The sequence below is a fragment of the Rhipicephalus sanguineus genome, chromosome 2 (genome assembly GCF_013339695.2).
Source record: "Rhipicephalus sanguineus isolate Rsan-2018 chromosome 2, BIME_Rsan_1.4, whole genome shotgun sequence".
NCBI lineage: Eukaryota > Metazoa > Arthropoda > Arachnida > Ixodida > Ixodidae > Rhipicephalus > Rhipicephalus sanguineus.
The window spans coordinates 155427099-155454301 of record NC_051177.1 but is presented as its reverse complement, the minus strand read 5'-3'; the positions used below and the strand labels follow the sequence as shown (position 1 = coordinate 155454301).

General features: G+C 45.8%; 1 protein-coding gene across 1 annotated transcript in view; it reads left to right on the top strand.

Annotated features, from left to right (window-relative positions):
* Positions 1-6804: 6804 nt before the first annotated feature.
* Positions 6805-27203, top strand: part of LOC119383825 (venom metalloproteinase antarease-like TtrivMP_A) — a 162211-nt gene continuing 141812 nt past the window's right edge. The window contains exons 1-4 of the mRNA XM_037652112.2: positions 6805-6883; positions 7322-7485; positions 20308-20397; positions 26334-26463. Coding sequence (XP_037508040.1) covers positions 6820-6883; positions 7322-7485; positions 20308-20397; positions 26334-26463 — 448 coding nt within the window. The 5' untranslated portion in view covers positions 6805-6819. The remainder of the gene's footprint in view (positions 6884-7321; positions 7486-20307; positions 20398-26333; positions 26464-27203) is intronic.

Genomic DNA, 27203 nt, shown 5'->3' with positions numbered 1-27203 from the left:
CGAAGAACCGCAGGCCACTCCAACCCTTGATGTCTGCTAGGCACTCGGGACCACACCCGACCGTGATCGTGATGCTGGCGACCAGCCTTCACGCTGCCTCTGCTTGATCGAACACCAGCTTCTCAACTGCATGGCGCTGCACGCGCATGCCTCTCGCGCCCACGTATTTCTCTCAATGGCGGCCTTTTGTCTCAGCCCATCGTCGTCTTCCTCTTCGCCTAACTACTGGCGCCGCGATTCTGCCTATGTCGCTCCGTCCATGTCGGCTCCGTAATACCACACACGGCACTCGCGCACATCTCATATCACACGCGCATACCCACTTACCGTATACGGGCATGTGCCACATGTGTCTGGAGGAAAGGGTTTGACGACGTACACGACAGGATTTTCACGTTATTCATGTAAGAAACAGACAGTCATGTTCGTAAAACCCTCTTAACCTCTCATTTCAATTTTGGTCTACAGCAAGCTAGAAGGCGATATCACGAGCGCACGCAGCCCTAAGCGGCTAGATAGATAGATAGATAGATAGATAGATAGATAGATAGATAGATAGATAGATAGATAGATAGATAGATAGATAGATAGATAGATAGATAGATAGATAGATAGATAGATGATAGAAACTCTCAAATTCCCTTCGGTTTGCTAATAAATGCTTCGTGTTTATTACAGCAGATAAAGGGATGTCTTTTCAAGCATCGTGTACCGTAGGAGGCTTGACATGAGATCATCTTTCAGTGTATTTGGCATGCTCTTTCAGAGGTTGTTTGTCTACTGCCCCACGATCCCATATATAGGTTCCGTGCTGCGCCTTTTCCTAGTACTACTTGACTTTTGTTCACAGTGAAGGCCATGTTGAGGTTTCCAGCATAAAGGTTACAAAGAGCCGGAAATGTGACCACACGGCCTCGTGACTTATTATCAAGTGAACAGTTGTTTTCAGTGAAAGGTGAGAGCAAAGAGCAGTGGATGCTCAATAGTATTGCTCATCAGGCTGTTTTTATTGCTCACAAGCGGCAAAGGCATAATAAAAAGCATTTGTGGATGGGGGACGGGGGGGGGGGCAGCCATGCACTGATGATGACCTTCTCTTATCTAGAAAATATAGGTCATTGTCATGCAATGAAAACGCAAGCTGTGTACTAATGTTTTACCGTATATGCTGTATTTAACATGTGTATATTATGTTATGCACTTATGTTAGCTGCCCTACCTTTTTTCTCTTTCATTGTATTGCCTTTGTACCCCCCTTACTCAATGTCCTTTCATGGACCTGTGAGGTAAAAAAAACAATAGAATTCAAACTACAAGGTGCAGTGATATACACGGATTTCTTAAGCGTATTAAAAGATCTGAAAATTGAAAAACAACAAAAAGTCTCTCCTTATCTGGCTCTACTCAGTCTTACGCACAGTCAACACAGTGAAACAGCATGTCGTCGTGTGCTGGGTGCCAGGGCACCGCGAGATCGTATGCGATATGTTAGCGGACCGGCTAGCTGCATCCGTCCATGAAAACGTTGTTGATACATCCATGGCTATTCCTAATGCGTCAAGTCGCATCTAGATAATTGGCCACCAGCATCGATATCGCACAAGCAGGGCACACATACAGCACACATGCATAGCATCTGCCTTGTGGTGATCCACCCATATGTGAGAGATATGTGAATCGAATGCAACGAATTAAACACTGCTCTAACAAAACACTTTCCATTACCCTACCGACAAAAAATACCACTTCATCCACCGATGTTCCTAGTTAGGGAACCGCTTTTTCAATATCAGTCACTTTTTGCCTTTTAAAACATGTTTGCTGTATTTACGTCATTTTTCCAGGAAATCCATAGCCCGACCTCTCAACAGAGGTAGGGCTATGTAATTGGGTCCGTGCAGTAGGTCGTCACGAATGGCGAAATTGTGGGCTAGACGACGCAACGTGCGAGTGGATGGTGTTGCCGACGGATCAGTGAGCAAGTCGACCAGCGAGGCGATCCATTTATCCTTGCGATGTTGGGTAACGAGGATGTGAACGTTGATAGAAGAAACAGCAATGTAAGATACTTAGCAGGGGACGTTGTCATCAGGCAAGGGGGAGCGAAAGGGCGTCGGCGTCAGCATGCGGGCGTCCGTTGCGGTACAGCACGCGGATGTCGTAGTCTTGCAGGCGAAGTGCCCAGCGGGCGAGGCGGCCTGAGGAGTCCTTCAATGACAACAGCCAGCATAGGGCATGATGGCCGGTGACGACATCAAATGGGCGACCATAACGATATGGTCGGAAATTTGAAAGGGCCCAGATGATCGCCAGGCACTCTTTTTCCGTGACGGTCCGGTATTCATACGGCTTGAGTATACTACGACGTACTCGGGGAACCCTCGTTTGTGCTGCGCAAGGACAGCGCCGAGGCCTACACCCTAGCGTAGCCGAGCGACTGAGCAGGATATTGCGGAGGTCATGCCTGAGTACCACTAGCAACATCTGGCTCCTGCGCCCCAGCATTACGCTCAACCTGTCACCAGGACGCCTCAAGTAATTCCTGCGGCTGCCCCACTGAGTTACGCCGAAGCCGCCGCTAGACCTCTGTCCTTCGAAGCGGTTGTGTCGGCGACGTATGCTGACATCATTCCTAGGCCCCGACTGCAGCCCACCATGCAGTCACTTCAGCAGCTATCCCGTCAATCGCGTCCTGCGACATGGGTGGGACTTGATCCGGTGAACCGATGGCCCACACGCGACAATCGGCCCATCTGCTTTGCACAGTGAGGAGTGCGGTAGAGGCAGGAGCCGTCTTGAGACATAATGCTGCTTGCATATCTCGTTGTACGTGAATCTAAGCTCGGGTCGCCCTGTAGAGTACGGATTACCCGGCGCACGGTCGTCAAGCCTCGTGCAGCTGATTGTGCCTCCTGGTTAAGATTTAGCTAGGCACTTTCAGTGGTTCCATGGTGTGCAGGGAACCAGCTCAATGTGTGATGTTTGAGAGCTTTGGCTTTCTCGATGATCCGTAGGGCCTGGGGAGACACCATGCCCGGCTGCAAGGCCCCGGCATTGGCCTTGCAGCCTAAATCAATCGTATCATGTACACCGTCCGTCAGTGATGAAATAGGCTATGGGTTAACTTGTGATGTCACATTAAAGCAGCACGTGAGCTTTGCTATGTGTACCACTCAAAGGAACGTTAGTTTCGTCAACAAATGGCACAGTTTTCTTTCTTTTTTTGCCCTTATGAAATTTTGTCGATGCCACAAAATCTTACTACTGCTTGAACGAAGTCTAGCAAGAGCGCGAAATCAGGCGGGTACGTAACGCCATTTGCGTAATACACATACAAACAAAGCACCAATGCTTTTCCAGTGATGTGTTCGATATCAGCTTCACAATTTCTCTGTGTTCTTTGCCGCATACCAGCTGCTTCACATCGTCCCATAGAATGCACGGGCCAACGGTGTCCGCGGGTGGAACCTGCCAAAAGATAAAATTAACAAAATAAAGTGGTACCCGATAGAGTGAATCATTGACAAACTTGACTTCAGGTAGAACTAACAATTCATAAAAATGAGTTTATCGGCAAGCCTCACATTGCGATTGTGGCTTTAAATTTTCGTTATTCACGGCTCAGAAGCGAGTACTGCTAACATAAAGAAGGCGTCTTAGATTGCCACGGGACCTTCGGCTGTGAGATAACATTTTACTCGCCGGTGAAATTAGGGCGATTTTTGAGAGCCTTCGCCCCAGGTACGACTGTGTAGGATGGCTGAGCCAGAAATGTCAGTGTCGCAGCTGCTGATAGAACTCTCCTAAGGCGTTTTACATTATCCTCGACAGTGTTTGAATATCTCAAGTCGTTATCGAAGTCAAGCTATGACACATAATAAGCAAGACTTCATGGTTCTTTGATAGTTTAATTATAGCGGCAGTGTGAACCAGCAAGAACAGTGCAAACGAGTTTCGAAGTCTGAAATTCGCGTAAGATTTTTTGAGCCGCAATTTGCTTATAGCAGAACAAAATGATCATATACACTGGGCACCAGCAAAATCTTCTCAAATATTGCAATGGGAGCAAATAAAGAGGAACATAAGAAGGTTCAGGACTGCCTTACCAGTTCTTCGTTCAGCAGATCAGGTAATATCGCCACAATAGACGTGCTCCTCAGGGTAAAAGAGGCTCTCAAGAGTGCCTTCACGCAGGGTACATCTATTCCATTTTCATGGTGTGCCTCTTCGCTGCACAGATAAAAAGAATTCAAAGACGTAAGGTTTTTCAGAGCGATAACATAATTGCTGAAGTGTTGCGAGTGCCTCTTTCCGATCATTACACTCAAGTGCCTTTGCGTCCGTTTTGAATAAAAAAGCACACCCTTCATGCCCGAAATGCGTTGGCGGTATCATAAGTTTTGCTCGACACTAAATGTAGAGCGGTTCAATGTCAGTCTAACATCCCTTAGGACGCAACTGTTAGCCACAAGAGAGGGACGTTGGGGTGCAGCCCTTCATCAATAGAGAGGAAGCTCTGAAGGAAAAAAGACATTGTACCCACGGTGGGAATCGAACCATTGTTTCCTCGGTTGGGAGCAGAGCAAGAGAAGCACTGTTGTGCAACTATAGCGTTTATGGAAGTGGACCTGACTATGACATTCTCGCGCGCCGCACGACTCGCCCTCATGCACGTTTAGAAAAGCGTCCTGTATACTCAGTCGGCGATAGCTCGGAAGCAACAAATCATATCTCGAAGCAGCAGTCTTGGCCTCCGCACGGATAGCGAAAGCACTCTTAAGCATGAACAACATATCGTGATTATTTACTTTTCCTATTTATATCATAGTGACGCGGAATTCGATCGATGCAAAAAGGCACAGTTCATTAAGCCACAAAGATGATATTAAAGTTGGTCATTTACAGAGCAAAGAGTGAAATTTGTCGCGAATTTCAGAAAAGGAGTTCCAGAGATAAGCTATTAGGTACACCACTGAGTACCACACGAGGCACTTCGTTTTTGTACTCACGACATTTTTGTGCGTTTCCACTGAAAGGTGCAAGTCCGAACTGACGGTTTTAACACGTGTGCAGTTCTTGAGCCGTTTCAAAAAAGTTGCTGTTGTGTAATTCCGTATAATTTCGTTATAAGAACACCACGTGCTTCCCATTCTGGATGTTCTTGCTCCCCAGCGAGGCACTCGACAAAAATACAGCGCCCCCCCAAATCATTAGAACAGGAGGACCCGATTGATCTCCGTAGGATTCGAATGGGTGTATTTCCGAACCTACAAAGATCGAACAAAATTTTCATAATTCTGTATGGGCACGCCTGTCCGTGGTGCGGCGGCTCGCCATCTCTCTATCACATTTCGTGGGGATGCCTAAACCGACCACCAAGTTTAGATGCCTTTTTAGGCCAGTGCAATCTATGTAACACTTTCGAGCAATGGGAGGCGCAGCTTGCCAGCTCTGACCCGGAGGTCCAGCTTGCGCTCCTGGGTCACGTGCGGCAGGCAGCAGTAGTCAGTGGAGCCATGGACTTGGGGCCCCGCCCATCGAGCTGATGACCCCTTATCCCAACCCTTACAAATAAAGTTGTACCTATGGTTGTACCTGTTTCCCACAGTGCTGCCTCGACAGCTAACACCACGGCCCGAAGAAGCACTGGCTTCCGGTACTGGACCGTGCGTTAGAACTATATTTGCGCGGTTTCACAGCAACACAAAAATAGATTACCTGACGTAATCTTACCTTATAATATAAGGTTAGGTTGTGGCACAGCCCACAGTAATTCCCCTGTGCTCACAGCGCGCCCTTTACAATCGCGGCTTCAGTGTAGTAAATAAAGTCTGATGCGGTGCGCAATTTTATACATAATGAGAACTTTAGCCGTGATGCAGAGCAACCACGCTTGTTATTGTGGCCTTTAGTTCGTGGTAATATAAAATACGACGCATTCTACGGGGCTTCGTAATGTAACCGTTGACTGCGTGGATTTGCCATGTACAATATTGCTCGTCATTTTCGAGGTCCTCTGCGGTTGGCGGAGGGAGTAGGCGCTGTTTGCCCCCATGCGCGAGGAGCCAGCGGGTCACTTCACCAGTGGTGTTGCACCTTCTCGCCCGACAATGGCCGCCGACGTGAACTACGACAGGACTGCGAATAAAGCTAAGGAGCGCAAGACGCGCAGACCGACAAAAGTTTGATGACGAACGAGAGAAACGACTCACAGCCACGGCGGCGAGAGCAACACTCCTTCCTTCTTTCTTGTCGTCTTTCCCGGGCGGACGCACCGGTCTACGTGGAATAAAAACTACAGTGTACTAACAGTTTGAAACGCGCCATCATTTTGTTTGCTACATAACGACTTCTGTGTGTAAATTCTCAACATAACTGCGTCATATCGCTACTTATCTGATACTTTCTTTACTACACAGCGCGTTTATTCACATAGTAACCGAATATTCACTACAATGTGCAGGTCCTTTGAAGTTATGCGCCTATCTTTGTGTTGAGTTGTAGGCATTCTATAGCTAGCGTTGATTTTCTGTCCTGAGGGAACTTAACTTTACGTACAAAAGGTGATCTCAGTTTCTAAATTGTCGTGCCGTGTCCTTATAGCGGTGTTCGATCTGTGAATGTAAAGCTGGTGTTTTTTTTTCCTGACATACCTTTAAACGTCAATCACTGACTCTATGTATATGTCCCAACATCGATACATACACGGTGACATTCAAGTACTGCTTCGGTATTGACCTAATGGAAGAAACGTTCCCCTATACGTTATAAAAGCCCATGCCACGACCTTGATTTTTCAACGCCGTGCTCAAAACCATCATGAAGTTTACTCGCAGTTTGTGGCTCGCTCTCTTGTTCAACGCGTCTTTCTTTGCCACAGAAGGTAATAATTGTACTTGTAGGGCATTGCCGTAACTAAATATCTCTTGGTGGTGTTTATCGCTTCTGTAAACTATCAAAACGTGCTTAATATAGAAGAGGTGAATCATGTAAGAAAATCTGTCCTGCGTGTAGTCTATATTAGGAGCTTGTATGTAATGGAACGATGGCTGATGTGAAACCTACAAGAAATCTACATCCATCAATCAGACTGTTCGGGCTAAAGTTTCTCACAGAGCAGTTCAGTATACATTGCAGCAAGCGAGAATAGGAGCACGTGATTTCGTATTAGACGTAAGGTTCTTGATCCGCCCTTTATTTGCATGGTTTTTGTGGCAAGTGAAGTGCATTGCCACACCTCTCTCATACCCGCATACGATGATGTCTTCGCAAAATAGTGTATTTATCCTTGTGACATGTAGGGATCAAAACTTTGTTTCAGGCACAATAATTGTTTATCCGAAGATGCTTGAAAGCCGATCTGAAGATGGGGTTAAAATTTTGAAGATAAGTGACGGTATAACGCTGAACTTGCGGAAATGCTCAGTCTTTCCGAAAGAATTTATGATTCACACAACTGAAGATGGTCAACCCGTAGCGTACCACGTAAGTAAAACTGTACGTTTTTGGATGTCTAAGGCATAAAATAATGAAGTGCTCTCAGTTAACCGGTATGTTACTGTGTTGAATATACAGCGTGTAGAATTCTTTTTTATTCTGAGGCTTTGCCCGTGAAAACCATGGCATGATATTCTATTTCAATATGGTCTCCTCAAGTTCAGTGGAGCAAGTATAAAATTAGGAGCAAGAGTTTCTTATTGCGATAGCAATCATATGAAGACTCTCGGTGGGCTTCCGCCATCGCCGGTACTGTCATGTCTCGTGTTTGTTTGTATGTATGTATGTATGTATGTATGTATGTATGTATGTATGTATGTATGTATGTATGTATGTATGTATGTATGTATGTATGTATGTATGTATGTATGTATGTATGTATGTGTATGTATGTTTATGCCACTAATAAAAATAATTCAGACGACAAATATTCCGAAGCGCGCAACCGGGGATTCGGTCTGCGACCACTTGCTCCACAATGGAGGAAGTGGTCGCACGCGAAGGAAGTGGACGATTCTACCTGGCAGTATTAATCCCCCAGCACATTAACGGCGAGCTAATTAAATACACCGTTTACCATTGGCTGTACGCATAGCTCGGAGGTGCTTCAGCGTGCTCACCCGTGAGATGGCGCGAAGGGCGCGCTATAAAGCCGTCAATGTGTTAGTAGCCAATTGGCTCTAGAAACCTGCGCACAGCCTGAGCCAATCTCGGAAGCCAGGCGTAGGCTGCTCGTGTGCTCGGAGGAGCAGCAGCGTTCGAGAACTAGATCAAATGCAGTCGGCGTTGGTTTAAACGCACGGAATGCCACACGTGGCGAAATTAAAATTATGCGAGACATGGACATGCATTGTCGTTGCACGAGCTACGTTTGCGTCATCTCGTTGGCTACTCGTGCTTGTTTCGAATTTTTGTGGGCTTCTGGGACAAGGCGAGCGCAAGACCCCAGACTGTCTTGGGTTCGGAAATTTCTTTCATTCTCTAGCTCATTCGGTACCCAATTCTAAAACAGTCTAGTGTTTTGCTGGAGTTCGGATGTGCGTCTCCGACTTGTACTATGACATGCAGAGTGTATTCGCCTGCGCTCGTGCGCTTATATTTTGATGGGGAGGTCTGTAGGTATTGCGCTTTCAAGGCTGGGTTTGCGTTAAAGCTATAGACCACAGGAAGGTCACTTCGCTCGCTGCAGCGGTAGCGTTTGCGGAAGGAGTGAGCTACTAGCTAGATTAGCCAAAGTGGGGAATAGTTTAAGTAAGTCTTTTGCTCGCGATCATGCTCGGTCTACCTGTGGGTTCTTTTCATGCGCCTTGTTTTCTGTTTGAGCAGCGCAGTGCAAGTGTCAAGCTGCTTGCCGTTCCTCTTGCGACATTCCCATTTGTCGTTATGGCATTCATTTCTTCGCGCTGGAGGCGAAACTATGATTTTTTTCTCATTTCTCCAAACAAGCTCTTCCGCCGTGGCCAAGCGCAATGAGTCTGCTGTTAGCTATACTGACACCAAGATCAGCAGGCAGGAACGCTTATATAGCAACTGAGTTCCGAGCAGGGCTGTTGTGCAAGTCTTCGTGGAAGCTGCGGTTGTTTCAATGTATGCAGGAACTATGCAGGAACTCTAGAGCCAATGAAACGAGTACTAAGAACACAAGAATTCAAAAGAATAGTGGCGAGCGTACGGTTGGACATTTGTGTTTCTTTTGTTTAAGCGGCGAGACCTTTATCAGCCACTGACCAGCTCATGTATTTATACGTATCAGAAGTGATATTTACGCTATATGTGAACATACGCTAATGAAGACCCACACTAAACTTTTATGTAGTCATCATTTCGAGGTAATCGTTAACTAAAACCATGACATCTTGCCATGCAACTTGCTACTCTGTAATGCCCTGTGTATTCCTCGTGTTAACAGGCCTGTTGTACAGAAGTACTTCTTTGGTTACAGAAACTACTGCCCCGTATGAATACACTGAACATCCCATAGTTGCTCGCTGTATGATTACAAAAAATCAGCAAATATCCAGGTGCAGAATTACAAACGCATGGCCTTTTGCGCAACCTGTTTGTACAAACCTTATTGAAGATATTACAGTACCTAAAGGCCCGAAAGCTGAAATCAAGCAAGAAGAAGGCTCGTTGATTGTGCCTTCTTTCTGTCAGCCAGTGCTAAAATTCCTTGAAATGAAGGAAGGGTTTTGTATTTTTTTGTGAAGAAAGGCGTCTTCATAGTATGAAAACAGTATTGTGCCATATAGTGCCGCGTGCAACTTTCTCTCACTAAATCGACAACACGAAACATCTCATAAAACATTGGTCACTGATGTCCCATTAGCTTTACAACAAATATCCTAAAACGCTCACGTAGAAAGCAATCAGGTGGAAGATGGCGTGCTGGAGGATTTCGTCGAGGAATTACGAAATGCATGGATTAAACTATGTATTTTCACTTGAACGTATAGGTTATGCAAGAAATGTCACTTTCACAAGAAAGGGTACGGGTACGAGCGCAAATACACACGATTTATTCATGAGAGGGAAGCGCTGAATAAATAAGAAAAACAATGTAGCACCAAGGGTTTATGCGCACGGGTTGATGGAAGGATCACTAATGCAAACACTTGCCTTCTTCGATATTATGCAAGCTTCAAGGACCAAAGGTCCGCTCATGTTACGACTTTCGATAATCCTAATCTCATCCACTCGTGGATCACAATTGCACGCATTACAATGATCGGCTAAGTTGTTTTTCTTTTTCTTTTTTTCATTTTGTAGATGCTCCTTCGTTCTGTCATTTATGCAGCGTCGCGTTTGGCCTATGTAGACCTTTTTCGTCGCTAGGTGTAATGTCGTAAACCACTCCGACGCCGCATTTGCCGAAAGTCGTCACATGCCTTTTGTCGCAAGTCGCTGTTTATTTCCTCTAGTGCGTGAGCAAAGCACGGACCGCTCATTTGGGGGCGAAATAACAAGCGGAACTCCACATTTCCACGCGACCTTTTTGAAGGAGTGCGACACACAGTGCAGATGAGGCCGAACATCGTGCCGCGTCATACGCTTTTTCTTATGCGCTTACGCTATTGCAACATGAGCTCAGCTACTGCGACAATGACAGATCGAGCGTACTCAGCTTCTGAAGGTCTGCCAATCTGCGCACGAACACTCTGGCGCATCTTGTGATCGCACGACATTTTGAGAGAAGACTCAAGGAACAAGACGCTGTGCGATAAGCCGAGTTTCTGCCATATGTGGAGCGTGAGTCACACGCTGCGCATTATACGGAACCTGGGCAGTCTCTACAGACTGATTTTACACCACTCTGCTGCTACCAGCTAGTTGTTACAATAACTTCTCATTTTCACTGCGATTCCTAACAGGCGGGTCCTTGTGTTCCACCGTCATTCGGACAACTAGTCCAGCGAACGTTGTTTTATGATATTGTCATATGGTCGTGACGCTGAATAGGGCAGCCAGAAGACTGGCAAATACCAAACTGTATTTGCGCGAACATGTGCCCGGAAAATGAAAGCTCACTGTATAAGCGATAAACGCTGGGCACAGATAGCGGCGGGAACAGTCGTCAGCCGTCGAGTTATCTGGTCTGCCGTTAGGTGCGTCGGCGTTTCTACATGCGGTATTGAACATTCCAGTTTTATTGATGGTGGCCAGCTAGTTCCAGAAAGAACTAAACTATTCGCATATGCGTGTTCAAACCTCTCATACGATTCTAAATAACATTGATCGTTCCCTGAGATTCAGGCGTGGTTTGCGAAAGGCAGTGGTTATACGTGTGACGGACCGGTTACATAGAAATGCGAAAATGAGCTAGCGTGGAAATATTGGTTCGCCTTCGCGTTGCACGATGCCATGCGTTTGCATTGATGTGCATTCTGTGCGGGTCCTTTCCCTGGACTGCGTGTGAGCTCAGGTTGTTGGGTGACAGCGTTAAACCATTCATACCACATAAGTTCGTCGCCCATCAGCTCCCCTGAAACTTACAAGTATTGAAGGCGAAAGCCCTTAATGTCTCATACTCCCGACCCCCCCTGCGTGCCCTAGGGCGGTGCCAGCTGTGGGCTCCCCCCCTTGCATTCTCTCAGCAATCACGTGATGGAACAGTGGAGGCATCCAACTGTCTGTGCCTCCTCCCACACTCACAGCAACCACGTGATGGCGAAGCGCCGCACGCCGTAACGCTCATTCGTCAGACGCCTCGTTTCAGCCGTCGAGTAAGTTGGATGGCTCACAAGCGACCCGCTGATGATTCCACGGTAAGCGGTTCAGAGAAGCGCCCCAAGAGTGGATTCCCTCTATACCATGGCATAGTCAGTCAAATGGCCACATGCTTTCGCTGGACGCACTTTGGAATTGACAAAGTGCCATTCATTTTTTAAGGAGTTATCATGGGTATCACATATTCAAACAATCTGTTCTGCGGCATCACACACACTTGGTTGCTTACGTCGCAATGTGAAATCCGCATCCGTTGACATGAAGAAGCTGGCATACCTAGCATTTGAGCGACCGAAGTTTGAGTACGCGTCATCGAGTTGGCACCCATCGCATTCATATCTTACGGATGAAATGGAAGTAGTACAAAAAAACGCAGGCGGGTTTTATATCATCCGAATGCTCGCCATAACTTTGTATAACTGCTTTGAAGCGTACCCTGCCACTTTCAAACCTCGAATTTCTTCGCATATTTGCTCGTCTTTGCCTCCTTCATTATTTCTTTTATCAGTCACATACAAGGCAAACGCTTCTTATACCAAATGTACGATCATCTTGGAGATTAGCTCACATATGTCCTATTGCACGCATAAGTGGTCGTACAGCGGCGATAAATAACTCCTTCTTCGCACACACAATAGCCATGTGGAACACGCTTTCTAACGCCATTGATTCCTGCTCAGATCGAGAAAAAGTTCGCGAAGAACTAATCCGCCATTTGCTTTAACAATATGCGCCTACCGTAGCGTGTTTAGTTGCCCTTGTGTTACCCGATGCTACATTTGTTTGTTATCTTTCTTTTGTTTGATTTGTTACCAATTATTTTTATTTTACTGTTTAGAAACTTGTATATTTGAACACGAAAGTGTTTTATGCCGGAGTCCACCAAGACTTTCATGACGTATTTCCATCATGGAAGTACGTCAGCAAAATGAGCGCCATCAGATGGCAAAAAAAAAACTACAAGAAAAAAATAATCACAGCATATCCACGGAGTGAATGATGATGAGTGGGCGAAGCTGCGGAGGTTCATCGGTAAACCGTGAATCTTCCGTGAATTCTGCCCAGTACATCATCACCGACGTGAGATCGGGCGCGTTTATACTAAAGGTTCGATTAGAGTTATGACGACTTGCAGCTCACTTTAATTTTACATCTACGCTGTGAATTTTCATTGTTTAATCACGCACAGGAGAAATCGCACACACGCACTACCTTGGAGGTCAAAATCCAGTGCCTATATATACGGGGTGGTCAGTGAACGGTTGTGCAGCGCGAGCGGTCGGTTTTTTCAATCAAGACGCTGCCGCGACGCTGCCTCGCGACGCTGCCTGCGTCGGCGCCGCTGCGCCGCGAGGCAAGATAGAGGGGGGGGGGCGTAGGAGAGGAGAAAGAGGGGGAAGCGTAGGAGAGGAAAGGGCGATATATATCACGTACTGTACGGGAGATCCGTTTACGCCGGACAACGGAGACGTGACAAGGTTAGACTAAGAGGAGCTACGCCCCTAGAAGTTCCATTGACGGGAGTCGAACCCATGACTTTCACGTCCGCAACGATGGCTGGCGGGCGTTTAGCCCACTGAGCTACCACCATTTTATTTTCCTTATTGCCTGCTTTCGACAAGAAACAAAGAAACACAAGAAGAAACGCTATTTACAATACAAACACTGGCTGGGTAAAAAGGGAGAGGGATCGACATGAAAAAAAGGGAAGGGCAATACTGGGTCTAATAAGGATGCTCTAAACCTCCTTCATTTGTAAAAGAAGCTCTACACGATCTAACCAATCGGGAACATCTTCAAGAAGTTTTTGTTCTTCAACAAAACGGGTTACGCTTTCTTTGAAGTATTGACGCGCCGGACGGGCGTCCACATCAGCGTGCGTATGGCCATCCTGCACTTCCATATTCTGTGGAGTGTAATCAACATTATTAGATCAAACGGTGTCCCGTCATCACTTTCAATAGAGAGATACCGAATTCCAGGGGGTTCTAAGGGGAAATCTTTCTTGATGGTACGATGCAGTACGTCCCATAAAAACGCAGCGTCCCAGCAGTCGAGGAACGTGTGGTCTATCGTTTCTACTTTTCTGCATATTCTTTCACAATTTCCTCTCGCAGTGCTCTTGAATGGATGGATGCTATGAGCGCCGCTTTATAACGGGGTGGTGACATATATGCCACCAGGCTCGAGAAAAAAAAATCACAGCATATCCACGGAGTGAATGATGATGAGTGGGCGAAGCTGCGGAGGTTCATCGGTAAACCGTGAATCATCCGTGAATTCTGCCCAGTACATCATCACCGACGTGAGATCGGGCGCGTTTATACTAAAGGTTCGATGAGTTATGACGACTTGCAGCTCACTTTAATTTTACATGCACGCTGTGAATTTTCATTGTTTAGAAAACCATTGCTTTAGAAAACATCTGACGTCTTTCGTTAAGCAGCTGGCGTCTTTTCGTTTTGCTTTAGAAACATCTGGCGTTTTTTCGTTTTGCTTTTAGAAAACATCTGGCGTCTTTCGTTGGTTCATTTCATCAATCAACGGCGTTTTGAACAAAAGTTTTATTGTTTAATCACGCATAGGAGAAATCTCACCAGGCACTACCTTGGAGGTAAACAATGGCTGCTAATGGGAATGAGAGACAGAAGAAGTCGGCTTTTAGCTAACACGTACACTTCTACTTCTACTAACGTTTCCTACTGGAACATGCCAATGGCTGCTAATGGGGAATGAGAGACAGAAGAACTCGGCTTTTAGTTAACGCGCGCGCTGCGAATTTTTTATTGTTCAACAACGCACAGGAAAAATCTCCCACCGGCACCACCTTGTAGGTCAAGATCTGGTACTAGCGTTACGACTGGTTACGCACTACGACTACGACAACTACGAGGGACGAACGGGTGCCGCTTTAAGGAGCTTCGCCCCTAAAACGCGCCGTTGCTACGACCGTCCCATTCGGCGCGTTCCCAATAGAAGAGTAATTTCGTGAACGCTTTAACACACCGTCAGGTGGCGTCCTTGGCCCAAGCCTCGTTCATAGCATCCATCCATATCAAGAAATAGCTCTCCGACGCTCGCCTGTCTGCCGCATCGCGTTCCTTGCTCGCCCTTTGAGAAGTAACGGCCAGGCTAGAGGCAAGACACGACGCGCGTAGCGTCTCCCTTCGCATTTCACGATGCTTTGAAGAAATGCATATCGAGTATCAATGCACTATAAACAATAAACTACTACTGTGACGACACGTTTCACTTTCGTGTTATACCGATTCCTATGACGGAGGGATCAGCTATCTTTTTTTTTATTTAATTATAGAAGTACCTGCAGCGCCACGAGGGCATTATTGCAGGGGGGCAACTCGAGAAGAAATATTCACATATCGAAATACTATGTATACACAAATACAAAGATGAAAATATGGGCTAATTACAAAGCGGTGTATGCAGCATGGAAAGTGGCAGCACATAATTCAGGCACAATCTCATCAAGAAAAGAAAAAGAACGGCAGCAAAAGCAAAGGGGCCAGGTAGCTTATAGCTCACGGGAGATTAGAATGTAAAAACGATTGGAAGTGGGGTAACGTTTGAGGCCCATGTACTTAGATCTAGGTGCATGTTAAGAGCCCCAGGTGGTCGAAATTTCCGGAGCCCTACACTGCGGTGCCTCTCATGATCACATCATTATTTTGGGCCGTTAAACCCCAGATATTATTATTATTATTGGGATAATGTTTGACAATTACATATACCTTTAGGAAGTCTGTTTAGTGCATGGAGGTGTGCGGAAAAAATGAATATTGAAACACATTCGTGCGACAACGCGTGTCAGGTACCTTACAGTCATGATCACAACGCGTAGAGATAAAGTGAGGGGGAATATGTACATGTTTTTATTATTCCTGTGAGATCAGAGAAAATTCGGTAGAAAAGTTCTAATTTCCTTGCTAAGTGGCGTTGAGCTAGGGTTTTCCAGCCCAGGTAGTCTTTAATTAATGAAATGCTGCTTTTAGAGTTTTAATTACCAGAGACAAACCTGGCTACGCGATTCTGAATACGCTCAAATTGATAAGACATGAGGTGTCGGGGTCCCATGCTACGCACGCCTACTCAAGTATTGGGCGAACATTCGTATTATAATGTTGTTCTTCAACGCTTTTGGGGGCTGTGTGAAATTTTCGTCTAATGAAAGTAAGCATTTGAGAAGATTTTATGGTTACGTGTTCAATGTGTCTAGTCCAGGACAGACTTTCTAAAAAATAAACCCCAAGGTATTTGTAATGTTGCACCCGTTCAAGTTATATATCGTCGAAATAATAGTCTCATCTAACAGGCAAACGTTTTCGGGTAAAATATACAAATTGACATTCAGCACTGTTCAAAGACATACACCATGTGGAACACGAACTTTGAATTGTGTTTAAATCGGTTTGTAAGCGAATAACATCGTGTTCGTTTAATATGTTCCTATAAATGACGCAGCCTTCTGCATATAATCTGACATTGCATTGAAGACCCTGTATAAAATCCTTGATATAAATAAAAAAATAACAAAGTCCCATAACAGATTCTAGTGTCACGCCTGAAGTAACGGTTACTGCAATTGACTTAAAACCACACATCATAACATGCTCTGTTCTTCCGGAAACTTAATTTCCAACGCAATCGAGTATAGCAGAATGAATGCTGAGAGATGATAATTTATACAATAGGACATCATGGGGAACAGTATCGAATGCCTTTTTGAAATAAAAAAAAATGCAATAGGCCTCTTTGAAATCAAGAATCATAGAATTAAAAATGATCATCGCAAAATTCAACCAATTGCGTTGTGCAGGGCAAGCCAGGCCTGAATCTACGTTGAGCATGTGAAAAGAAACCATTGTTTTGGAGGTGTTTCATCACATCACTGTAAATGATATATTCTAATGTTTTGCAACATACAGAAGTTAGCGAAATCGGTCTATAGTTCTGTATAGAATGCTTGGGACCACATTATTGAATGGGAAGAACACCTGCTGTTTTCCATTGCGTTGAAACTGAACGAATGTGTAGTGACGTATTGTACAAGACGACTAAGAAACTAGCAATTTCTTCAGGGCATGCTTTAATTACCTTGATCGGTATGCCGTTAGGGCCTCCCGCTGAATGGTTTTTCAGGTTACTAAACTGCTTAAAAACACCATTGTACGTGAGAGTAACCGTGGGCATATTCTCGTAGGGTAAATCTGGCGTTACAGGAAGTTCATTACGCACATCTTAGAAAACACGGATTTGAAATAGGAGTTAAAAGAGCAAGCCTTCTCGTAATTACTAAACACTGCTTGTCCATCGGCTAATAGATTTGGCATGGCGTTCACCTCTTTACTGTTAAGCTTATTAAATTTCCAGAATTCTTCGGGATTATTTTTCAGCCCTACATCGAGCGAAGAAATGTATTTCTCCTTTTTATACTTGAGTGGAATGTTTTATTTTGTAGCCTATGTTGCCCATTTCTTCGTAAACACTCTGGTTGCGAAATGTTTTATTATGCCACGTAGAGGCGGTGTTTCCTGCTAAATAAATTTCGAAGTTCCTTATTTACCCATGGTTTCTCACTACGGTGTCAAATTTTTAAGAATTTAGAAGGAATGTATTCTTAAAATAAAGTCATCGGTTTATCACGAAAAACAGACAACAAATAATCAATGTTGACTGACTGGGCGACTTCACACAATTACAGGTAGCAACAGCAAATTTCTTGAGATAATGACGCATAGTCACCTCGCTCATATAAATAAACTTTCCGAGGTTGTTTGTGGGCTGATCTTAGTGATATGTTATTGCAAGTGGCAACGACGCAGTCATGGTCACTAATGCCTGGGATGACAACTACAACGTGGAGCAACGACTCAGAGTTAGCAAAAATCAAATCCTGTATGCTGGCAGAATACAGCATACAGGAGTCAGTCAGCATACAGTCAATTGAGTCAGGTCATCAGTCGTGACAAGCTCTGATAATGAACATTATAGTGAACTCGAGTGGGAGAACACAGGTGTACCATTATTCTAGGCAACCAGGGGCATAATAAAGTATCCTTCAAGAAGCAATCACAGTTTACGGAATTTAAAAATTGTGATAACTCGTCGAATGATTCTGGGTTAGTCGAGCTAGGTAGTCGGTAGAAGGAACCAAGTGCAAAGCACTTTCCATTGTTAAGTCCGACCTTGCACCAATCAGATTCAGAATGATGAAAACTAGCAGACAGTTCACCACTCTGAAGATGTTCATTAATTAGAATAAAAAACCGCCACCTTGTGCGTTTCTATCAGATAGGTATACATCGTAACCAGGAGGAAAGACTTCAAAATTAGCAAAGGAATCATGTAACAAGATTCAGTTCCAATATCATAGAAGGTTGCGTAGCAGACAACAAAGCAGCTAATTCGTCAACTTTATTTGTAATGCTTCGGCAGTTTACCAGCAATATAATTAGAGATAGGTTGCGAGAGGGGGCAAGTTTAGAACTCTCACTTGCAGCTTTTTGATTAACAAATTGCTTGCCACGTAGTTATCTCTTGAGTTCCGTCACCCTGTCTTCTGCTCTCTCATAAACAAACCTTTTATTTCCCATATGAAGCTTATCCAAGCGTAGTTTGAAATGGAGTTTCAGACCTTGAGCATACTCAGTCACTTTAGAGTGCGCACACCTGGTAGCAAGAGAGAAATCCTCACGAATTACATAGTCCTTTTCCTGAAACCTTGATCTGGAATACAAAATTTGTTCTTTAACTTTAAATCTAGAAAACGAGGTGATAATCGGTTGGTTCCTTCCCTTACAGTACTTCCCTAATCTGTGGGCTCGTTCAATGTTTTGCGTTGTGACAGTTTGATCAAGCTCTTCCTTAAAAAACGCGATAGCATTTGCTTCGTATTCGAGCCAGCTTTCGTTTGCGCGGTCAGGCAGCCCAAACACTATCAGACTGTTCCTGCGAGACCTGTTGCTGCTATCCTCGAGAGACGCCCTGACTTCAACCAGTCTCCGTCGATTTTCAGATTAGCTTTCTTTCACTGTAAGAAAGTCGTTTGGAGAGTAGCTACGGTACTATGCAGTTCCTGAAGCGAGGTAGCAAAAGCAGACTGTTGTTTCTTTACTATTTTTAGATCAGCGAAAAGACGCGCCTGACCTTGCTCTAGCCTGCGAACAATGTCATAAATGCCTTCAAGACTAGAACTTTCGCGTTTACTTCTTGTAGCCGACAAAGGGCCAGGGTTCAGTTCCACGTCTCCGGAGAGTAGAAGAGCAATACATCAAAGATGCGATAGGTAAAAGCACGCAAACACATGCACTTTTTCAAAAACTGAAATAGGCACTAGGGGCACGACATCGCTATCAAACAGCGATTTGGACATCGCTAACAAGACTCACGCTTTCGATAACTAACCTACGCTAAAAGGCGAGGTAAGCTCATGTCGGCTCATGTCACGCCCCAGCAGCAGTCCGTCGAATTGATGCTTAAGTAGTGTCTCCGCCACCGCAGTATCAGTTGACGAAGGTGGTTGCCAGGCCAGATACTTGAATGAATTCAACGTTGGCACTTGCTTGTTGTTTACCAGAAGCCGTGGAATCACACGTATCTGTCCGCAACGTAGAATCTGAATGCGATGGCAGGCCTCCACTCACATTGAAGAAGCGAGGCAACGGAATCAGCATAGTTCTGAAAAGAACATGCGCGAAAAGGCGAGGTAAGCTCATGTCGGCAGCAATGTCATGCCCCCTTATGTAATGCATTCGGGCTCTAAGGTGTAATAAAGAAATGATTTGAAATAAGTGTTCGTATCTGGTTCCTCTCGAGGGCGGGGGGCGCCTTCTGTACGACCGGTGTTGTGTTCATTGCAAGGGACACAAGGATCAACACGGCAGCTCGTAGTTCGCTTATCGAGCGATTGAATCTCGCCTCTCTTTTCTCAATGCCCTCGTGCGCCGTGGACGTGGTTATTCCTTCGTGCAGTTGGAGTGGTCTTCTTAGCAGTATTTCTACCTTGGTGGGCACGTCTCTCTTGATAATGGTTGTCACGTTGTATGGTACACTTTTTTTTGTCCTTACCATTCATGGCTGTCGCAATGGCCAGGATCTCTTCGGTAGTTACCGCTCGCATCCTTCATCTGGCTTCCCGGTCATTTAACTTTCGCAGTCGCTAGGCAAGACCGGTATCAGGCTCCAGTTCACGTAGCAAGTGTTGGAGCCGTGCTGGCATTGTCGCCGTTGTGCTGAGACGCAAGCATTTCGTCCCGCGCGAGACCAACATTGCATGTCCTTAGGGATGGCGTCACCGTGGTTATTGTATCTGTTTATTTGCTTATTATCGTTGTGGGTGGATTTGCAATGCAAATAAATTTTAAATCCTTATGGCTTTGCCACACTGAATGATACAGCCAATACTAGACGTTTTGCGTCTAAACTGGCTCGTAGCAGGCCTGCTTAATTATTGAAATTCCCAGAACCTTTTGAAGAAATAGGTTGCCCTTCTAAATGCACCCATTGCAATTTTATTGAACACATAGCGCGAGGTTTTATTAACTCGTGTAAATGATTTCGTTTCAGATGCTTGGTTCAGAAATGGAGAAGAACTTGTATGATGACATTGGGCAGATGGCAGCGGTGCATGTCTCGGAAGAGGATGGAGTGAAGGTGGTAAGTATAACATGGGACTTTGTAAATGTGCTTTATGTTTAAGAAATGTCAGCAGAATGCCTAAGTGAACTCCAAGTTCCTTTGCCGCGAAGTAAAAACATTGCGCTCTCAATAAATGTGCACACGCTCTGCTCATCTGCATTTAGAGACACTTGCAGGTGAACACAGGTGAAATTAATTCACGGGAACAGCCTTCCACAAAATTCCGGGCTTATATTTCGTATTCATGTTGTGAACTCGATCCCACAATGTAGCAGCATTGAACGGAAGAAATAAGGCCGGTATCGCCCCACTGTTGTGACCGGGCCAGCATTCCCCGAATAGAAGGCGGGATAACGATGTGTGCAGCTGAACAGGTGTGATCCGCGGCGGCTGCGTGCCCGTGTGCACCCAGCCAATCGCTCTCTTCCATGCATTCCTTCGACCCTGCCGCTACAACGTCGCTGCTGCCAGGCTGGGTTTCCCTACGTTCGGGTCTCCGTAGACAGCAGCACGCTTCGGAGGAAAAAAAAGGGGAGCGAAGACAACGAGGCCGGCGCGAGTTCAATGGGATGCTAACACATGCTGTCCCGGCTCCGATTGGATTCTGGCGCTCCAGTGCTGCGGGCCTCCTTCCCCTCTGTTAATAGGCCACAACCAATTAAGCAGGAGGCCAGTACTGAGCAACAGGAGCGAATAGTCGGCGTCGTCAGTCGATGTTTGAAGATATCTCTGTAATCATGTTACTCAATGTACACACTGCAGATGCAGTTTGCGGGAGTGCTATATTCTCTGAAGTAGTTTGCGCCTCATGGCGAACGCGTGCCTCGCGTATTAGCCGCAGTTAGGTTTAACAGCCGCCGAACGAAAGGGGGCGCTGTCATCGTGCGGTGTAAGGTGTCGCGGTTGCGCCGCCCTCTCGGCGAGGATAGGCCGGCACACACAAAACCGCAGGGAGTATTATTAGTGTTGGCAGGTGTGCCTAGGCGGACGGCTCTCGGTGGGGTCCGTTCGTACGATTCCGCGGGTCGGGCGCATGGGCCCTCGTGGTGAGTGCGACGTAGGAGACGCCGTATGCGCGCATTGTATGTGTCAAGTTTTCTGTGCATTGTATTTTCATTTATAAGGTAACTTAAGGTGTTACAATTTGTGTATTAGATTCGGCAGGCGAGCTCACCGTTATGTAAAAGCTCGTTATTAAATGCACACGGGTTCGTTGCACGACGCCGTGAATGTCTCCGTGTGTTCTGAGAGCGGTTCATCTTTCAGACCACACATGATGTATTGAAACAAAATTTGTCCTGAATGCCCGGTCCTACGCTTTGAGATCTCTCAACCCTTCGTGGTGGATTTGGCGTCCATGTATCGGGACTCCCCATCGCAACGCCACCTAAGTGGCCGAAACACGGTCGCCGGTTGCCTGCGTCGCTGAAGAAATAGTCGCGCTCGTTTACCTAGCGTGGTTATCCGACAGCTAGGTCACCAACCGTTCGACCTATGGTACCCATCTAGAACGCGTGCTCGTTGATGCAGGGTTGTGTGCAACAAGGGCCTAACCACGAGCGAGACGTGCGCTGTGCTTACTACGCAAGGTCACGCAAACAGGTTTTACCCTTTGATGCGGCCCATTTTGAACTTCTTAAGAGGGCCATTGTCAACCATGTGTGTTTAGGGGGCGCTGGTGAAACCTTGCCCTCGCAGCATGTAGAATAGTTTCATAAAATAAGTTAAGCGACTTTATTCAGCTGGTTATCCTCTCTATCGTCATATCGGTTTACGAAACCCTCCTTCACAAGTTAGAGGGCACACGAAAGGCAGGCAGATTGTGGTCATAAGACCTGTAGGTAAACCTTATGCCGATAAGGTAGCTCACTACCTCAAGAATGGGGCCAACAGGTACAATGTGCTTGTGGTTTTTTCTAATGCATGCATGTTGGCTGGCCTGCGTCCGCGCAATAGTAAACCACCGAGGCCCTCCCCACGTCGGAAGAAACACAATTGTTCTCATGTGGCTTGCTCAGTTGGCGTAGTGTATGAAATGACACTCAGTGGTGGTCGGGTGCACATCGGCCAAACTGGTTGCTGTGTGTATGTCAGCGTTAGGCATTCTTAGCGTCACAATTTAGAGCTTTCTCAATTTTGAACGTGAAGTGAGAGCGAAAAGCCTTGGACAACACAGGTTGTGACCATATACTGGCAGACATGGTAGCGTTGTTTGTCACGGGGTTTGCGACCCGATTCGATGTTTGCAGACCCGGTAGTCTAAGGTCTAACTAGGATGTCGCTTATGTTCCTTCCGCAGCGGTAGGCCACTCACGGCGGCGCCGAGGCTGTAGGCGTACTCTCCTAGATAGCGGTGAAATATTTGGATAGGATGGTCTTGAGGTGCGGTTGTGTGGACGAGTATGTGTGGACAAATTTGATTAGGCTTTGTGAATGGCATCATTTCGAGTCCGACAAGCTTTCGTTTCTATCAAAAGTCCGTGCCCGGCCTATAGCATCATCGATTATGCTTTCTGGGAAGTCCTTCGCCTGTGGTGCTGTTTTAAGATCCTTGGCATAACCGCGCTGCTTGGCATGACCTTCGAAATCTGCTACATTCCAACAAATTCGGTGGTATGGTGGGCTTGTGAGTACGGCATGGCTGTCTTGCAGCGGCGCGAACGGCTACTCCTGAAATGAAGGTACTGATGACGAACTGTTGGCTTCTTTATAGGTTTTTGAGGATAAGATTCTCACTAAATTTGAAAGCTTATGGATTACTTACAGTAGCCTTGTGTAAAAGCGATGAATGGATGAGTTAAGTTTAAACCAACTATGAACCATGCGGAAAGTTTCCTATCTGTGGCACCAACTAAAAAATCCGTCGTCGAAGAAGCTTTGTGGACGAGAGCCTTCAAAATTCCTGTTGCAAGAAAATTACACCATCTCCCACTAATGGAACCCATGTGGCGATACGAGACAGCGCACGGGTCGACTTTTAACTTCCGTGATTGATGAGAGACTGTAAGGGGGAGAGGCCACAGCGTCTTACCGAGCCCCTTACGCAGGCCCGAACGCGCTCGCGTTTGCTAGCACACATGGGTCTAAAGGGGAGAGACCACAGCGTCTTACCCAGCCCCTTACAGGGGCCCGAACGCGCTAGTGCGTGCCAGTACACCTGGTTCCCGAGCGGACGGTCGCCAAGGGACGGACACAGCTCCGAGAAAAAGCTGCCTCGCATCCAAGAAGATTCTTTGATGGAAGCTATAAATATTCGCATAACTAGAAGCCATCTTTCTAGAAATAGCTGCTTCGTTCATCTGGAGAAAGTGTTTATCAAATTCAGTTTTCGCGGCTAAGTACGAACCGCAGTATAGTCGACAGCGTGTCCTTGTTTAAACATGCAAGTGTACTCGCCTTGTTGAAAGCGTTGACTTTACCGTGAATGCGATATGTGTGTATAATCCTTGTGTAAAGTGGCACTATATCTATTGCCACAGGGTTGTTATCTCTAGGAACCTCGAGTACAGTGCTACAGCGGAGGAAGTGGTTCGTGTCCTTAAAGCAAGATGGGATAGTTGGAACTGGGGTCTTAGTGGCAGTCCAATGCGCTTGACGTTGTGCCTGTTACTGTGTCGTTGCTTGAGACAATAGGACGGCCGGGGTGTTTGGGATTGTGAGTTTTAGGGAGGAAGTCAAAACAACCTGAAGCAAGCTGGATTGGTTGCATTTCTTTGAGCCTATCCGCCATGATTTTTCAATTATGTTGCGATTTTGATTCATGACATTTTTCTGAGTCAGATAATTTAGAGGGGCCCTTTTCAAGTACCGTAGAGGAGTTTCTGCCCTCTAGTTCCGGATAACCTTCTTTCAGGCAGCGAGCTTTATCGTATAATACTACTGCCCCATCTTTTACCCCAGGCTTAATTGCCAGATCCGCTCGACGGCTTAGACACACCAGTGACTTGCTCTCTTCCGAGCAGGGGCGTAGCCAGAAATTTTTTTCGGGGGGGCACCTCCTTGATCTGAAGTGAGGGTCGGGCAGGCAAATGTGATCGAGTGTAGTTTTGAGCTCTGTATGCCGTGGAAAAAAAATCGGGGGGGGGGATGGGCCCGGTCTGACCCCCCCCCCCCTCCTCTGGCTACGCCACTGCTTCCGAGGTTAGATTGTTTTGATAGCGCATTGCTATTGTGCAAGCCGCCATGACGTCGTTTTGGATGGCTGAGATGTACAGGGGGATGAAAAGAAACGTGACCAGCGCGGCGCGCTGTTTTCATCACGCTCTGATCTTGGTGGCCATGAAAACATGCTGGGTGGTCCTTGGTTGTACCATGGATGATTCTCGTAGCTTTTTATCACCATCCAGGCCATAGATTGGCAAAATCACTAATGATTCGACTCAGTCGGACTCACTTAGACTCTGATGAAGCCATGAGTCTGAGTTTGCTTGAGTTCAGGTGAGTAATACTTTGGTGAGTTTGAGTCCGAGGAAGCCCGTTTAAAAAATTCTGCAGATCCCACGTGTTGTTTGGAATCGGTTACATGCGAAGAAGTCACCGAGTGCTGTTTAATACTATGCTGTATTTTATGGCTTTGAGCCTAGCGTTACGAGGTAGATAGACGTGTTTTTGTAAGTGTAGATGGTGTGCACATTATGGGCTTACCAGGCACGCCGACAACATTGGCGTTTAGAGGGTAACTTACAATGTGACGTAACGTGAGCATTCGCGTTAGGAAATATAGGCCAGTATTTTCAAAGCTAAGTGAACCTTATGGTGCAATAATGTGAATATCATACGTAAATATAGTGAATGTATTCCTCCTTGTAAAAAAAAAATATTGCCAGCCCCACAACCACAGTTGACGTTGTACAGACATTACGCCTGCATAGACTGTTCTTCCAAACCGGTTTGCAGACCTGCCGTGGCTCTGTGGTAGTATAGCTCACTCCCTGCCACGGTGGTGTAGTGGTCCTGACACTCGACTGATTCGATCCCGAAGGTCGCGGGATCGAATCCGGGCCGCGGCGGCTGCATTTTGGATGGAGGTGAAAATGTTTGAGGTACGTGTACTTGGATTTAGGTTCACATTAAAGAACACCAGGTGGTCGAAATTTCCGGAGCCCTCCACTACGGCGTCCCTCACAATCATATCGTGGTTTTGGGACGTTTAACCCAGATATTACTATTAGTATAGCTGACTGCCACGCAGAATGCTTAGGTTCGATTTAGCAGTAAAGATACATTACCGCAACCGAAGATGCAGACGGCCATGACAGTCACTCGCTAAGTGTTCACCACGAAAAGCACTGTAGTTCTGAACAGTACATTCAGCACGTAAGCTTTCGGCAGCAACTCGGCCATAATACGGCGTTTGACGTCTCTCACTGGTCCACGCGCTAGCCTTCCTAACCATTATGCTTAGCGTTGAACATCATGGGGATCGTTCGCTCCAAATCACGTGAATATTGAATTATGGAGCATTTCATAATCCTTTCAATGGGCTTGGAACCTTGATGGATTCAAACAAGGGCATATATGCTTATTCAGTATCATACATCACAATCGAAAAACACGGAAATTGATCGTTGTCAGCGCACCGTCCTTCAGCGTAGCTTAGTGCTCATGGCGACATTCAGTGACACGGTTCTCAGTGGTGTGAGCAGATAATGAAGGGCTGACTGCTAGAGTGAATTGATGACAATTACCAGACTCATGGTAATTATATGTTCTGTGAATCAGTTATGTCAACCAAAAATTTCGGGAATAATCCACAGCTGAGAAACTACCGCGCTGTAGAACATTGTTTAGGCGTTTACAGACCTTCTCTAGTTATAAGCATCACAATTTATTATTATTAGGTTCCTGCATCCTGTGCATTCGATTAAGAAGGGGCGATTGTTCGGATAATATTGAATAATTATTGTTTTATTATTCGAGTGCTCGATATTGCTTACGACAGAAATTCTTTTCAGGAGGGTGTCCTCGGCCACACATTGCGTATAAAACCTTTAGAGGGAAGCGAGAGATCATTCAGTGGTGGAATACCTCATGAACTATACGAGATTCCCGACCCAACGAGTAAACTCACCAGAGATGATTACTGTAAGTAAAATAACTTGTTTACCGGCACTGGAGCTTTTTCCCGAAACATAGTAAAACGAAATGCTGCAATATAATATCTTATTTCAAGCCTAATATATGGTTGATAAGCTCGGCAGCAGCCCTAATTGTTCGAGTTGTTTAGACGCAATTGCGAAGTTCTTGTTAGCATGGCGCAAACAACGCACCGAATGATGTTTTGAATTGATGAGATGGTGTTTTCGAAATGAGACAGGTGCAAATATGAATTCATGTTCAAAGCGAAAGATATTTTCTGGAAGCAAGTTTGCCACATGTTCCACAGGACATCTCTGGTGTTAAGTATTGCTTCATTTCTTTCATTCCCTTGGTGAAGGATGAAATGCAGGCTTAAATGGGCCTACAATGTTAGAGAACCTATATATTTGATTACGCAGTGTTGGAAAGCATTGCATCAATGTTGAGAACAGATGTGTGAGAAAGCTCGTAGTCGTGAACCAATATCGTTGCTTGTGGTATGGGATGCAGGATCCGATAATAGAGCGGCGTAAAACATAGTTTGAATGCAAAATTTCCAAGCCCTTATATGAATAACTGTTTCTTCTTCTTCTCCTTCTACTGACCCGAAACGAAGGATTTCCGTTGCGCATACATTAAAGAACGATTTTGGGTGCTTTAAGCCATGAATTTGCTTTAGGTCGCATATCACAAAGGCTTTAGAATAATTTGAAAATCTGGGTTTTTTAGCGTTGATAGGATCGCGC